Source organism: Merops nubicus, unplaced genomic scaffold, assembly GCF_000691845.1.
Source record: "Merops nubicus isolate BGI_N331 unplaced genomic scaffold, ASM69184v1 Scaffold54189, whole genome shotgun sequence".
Classification (NCBI taxonomy): Eukaryota; Metazoa; Chordata; class Aves; order Coraciiformes; family Meropidae; genus Merops; species Merops nubicus.
Window position 1 is genome coordinate 1,180 of NW_008632748.1, and position 2,868 is coordinate 4,047.

The window sequence follows — 2,868 nt, forward strand, 5'->3', positions numbered from 1 at the left end:
CATCTAGTCAGAACACGCAATAGGTAAACTAGTAAACACAGTTGATCAAAAAGTCAGATAGGCACTTAACAGCAAAGAAGATAACTTCATCACTCTTTGAACACCATAGCAGCCTATGTGGAACTGCATTTGACTGAGCTTTGTTGCTGTGAATAATACAGCTGCTGCACAGGCACAGATGTGTGTTTTGTACATTTTAAAGTATTCACTGAATACTACAAACATATATACTCATATACATAGTTCCAGAAGACGTAGGAAAAGAATTCTAGAGAGTGGTTCATTTCTGATCATCCTTTGGAAGAGGTCTTCTGAAGAGAAGAATATGTGGTTCTGTGGGAATAAAATTGAACAAAGTGTCAGTCTATCCCCCAAGTCTTGATTACAGGTACTTCCTCCATTTAAGAAGTCTTGAGCAATAGTTCAAGCTTGCTGTCAAACATTAAGAAGTCCACAAATACAGCCCCATGTGTGGTATTACTAACAGACCAACTCTGCAGTAACCTAACACTCAAACGGGTACATTTGAAAGTTTTACCAAATGTTGACAGTACCATAAACTTAGGACACTTGTGTGGAAGAAGTACTAGAAAAAAAACCCACAGTCTTTTTAGTTAACACTTGTACTAACTGTCTACGTTAGGCTACTTGATGAGCTTTGTTACTGTAACTTAGACCAACAAACTGCTGATGCTGTCCTTGTTGATTTCATTGCATCATAGAATCACAGAATGGTTTGGGTTGGAAGGAACCTTAAAGATCATTTAGTTCCAACCCCCCTGCCATGGGCAGGTACACCTCCCACTAGACTAGGTTGCTTAAAGCCCCATCATAGTGTCAGGCATCAGCAAAAGCCACTGAAGTCAATACAGCCAGCTTACATTACTTATTGATCTGACTTAATTGTAAACCTCTCCAAAAATTCTCAAGTGTCAAAGAGGGTCAGGAGGTAAGGGAAGCTCTGGAAGGTTATGACAATTTCTTCACCTGATTCTTCAGATAGTTGGAACCCCATGTTGCTGCAATTAATCTATCACCAGTTACTTTTTACTCAGGCTCATCAATGGCAGTTATCCTGAATGCCTGCTTCCAGTACATCCTAGTCAGTGGGGTTTTAGGACTTTATACCCCATTAACTGAGACTAGTTTCAAGTACTGATTTTAGTAGGCTGTATCACTATAGTTCAAAGTATATGCTGGACTTCTCAGAGCATTAATACAGCACCTTATCCACATAAGCATCTAAGTTTTTGAACAAAAAGCATGTCAGCTTTATGATTTAAAGATGTGCTGCTCCATAAAAATTGGTTCAGTCACTTAGATACAATACTCAAGAGCTCACAAGAAGCCCTTATCTACAGGCAGAGGTAGGAATAATTTCTTGACTGACATGTTTTGTTCACTGATAGACCACATGTACCTAGGACGAGGCTAGCATTCTGCAGTTGTGGGAACAAAAAGTGAAAGTTTAAAATAAAGGCCATTATGTTGCCTGTGTTGACAAATGGCTGAAATAGCAAGGAGATGAAGAGTCTAAATGTTCACTAGTGAAATCATCTGGATTCTACAGCAGGACTTTAAGCACTATTTCAGTGAACACCAGGAAGCTGGTGTTTTAGATGTTTCTGTTCATATAACTCTGTTCAGATGTGCTTACCTGGCTCATGGATCATATAGTGAACCCAGCCAAGGCTCTGCTGAACACCAAGACGTCTCCATTCCTCTTCAGACATCAGATGGGATTTTGGCACTTGTTTGGAAAGTTCTCTCGGCAGCATCACGTGCCTGTGGGGGTTTAATTATTAAACACACATTACATACAGCAACACTTGTGTGCACTAGAAAATTTGCAAAGATCTATACTGAAAGAAAGTGAGCAAGTTCAGTTATGAAAACCAACATTCTCCACAGGGTCGCCTAGGGTGCTGACTGATACCACTAACTTGATTGTGAAGCATCTGTCCCAAAACCCAGCTTTTAAATCACCATATCTAATAAACATTAGGTCTGCAATCTAAGTTGAATATTGAAATGATCAAACTGCTTCCCACAAGAGATAAACTGCTGTGCATGCTCCTAATCATGGTGCTTCTGTAGAAGTATGTGTTCCTAGCAACTGGCTACTGTACCAGCTATTTGAAGAACAAGGACACTGGTCTTCTAGAATGATTGTTAAGAGTCACTTGTTTGTACTTTGCATTTTGCAACCAACAATATATTTTCCACAGAGGCTGCAGTGGGAGTTTAGAAAGTCAGAACACTTAAAAGCATTATCTGTTGGTGGAGAAGAAAGATATGGCCAGCTCTCCATATTTACAAGTTGTTTTATTGCTTAATAGAAGGCAAAGCACTGAATCTTGTTTTTGACATCTGAGGAGTGATGACATAAGAGGGACACTTAGATCTCTACACAGAGAAAAAAAGACACTGAGTTGTAGTAGTGCTTTCAAGCCTAGAAGACTGAACTTCAACAGTATCAGCTACTGTCCAGAACTGTTCAGTGTAGCTTTGAAAACTAGCAGATACAGTACTGCCTCTAAGTTTTGAGGAAATACATTTATCAGTACCGTATTTTGCCGTGGCCTTATGAGCCTCCTTCAAAGCTGGTAGATTATGCAAAACGCATCCCTCATCCACACTCAGACCTCCAACCGAGACAGTACGAGGCCGCTCTTAGCTGTGTTGACCATCCTGAACACAGGGGTTTTAGTTCCCCGCTTCAGCTCCTCCCACCGGGTGAGACCGAGACGGCGGCAGCAGGGCCAGGCCGCCCACCCGGCTCTCGCTAGTGGGGGCCGAGCGCTGCCCAAACGCGGCCCTGTCTGTTTGCGGCGGCTGCCCAAACCCCGCAGCGGGCCTCGTCTCCCG

General features: G+C 41.9%; 1 protein-coding gene across 1 annotated transcript; it reads right to left on the reverse strand.

Moving 5' to 3' along the window:
* Nucleotides 1-280: 280 nt before the first annotated feature.
* CKS2 (CDC28 protein kinase regulatory subunit 2) lies at nt 281-1,785 on the reverse strand (the record flags this gene model as incomplete). The annotated part of the gene is made up of 2 exons (XM_008947983.1): nt 281-333; nt 1,658-1,785. Coding segments are annotated over 2 exons (181 nt in total), but the record flags the coding sequence as incomplete, so codon positions are not given.
* Nucleotides 1,786-2,868: the final 1,083 nt, after the last annotated feature.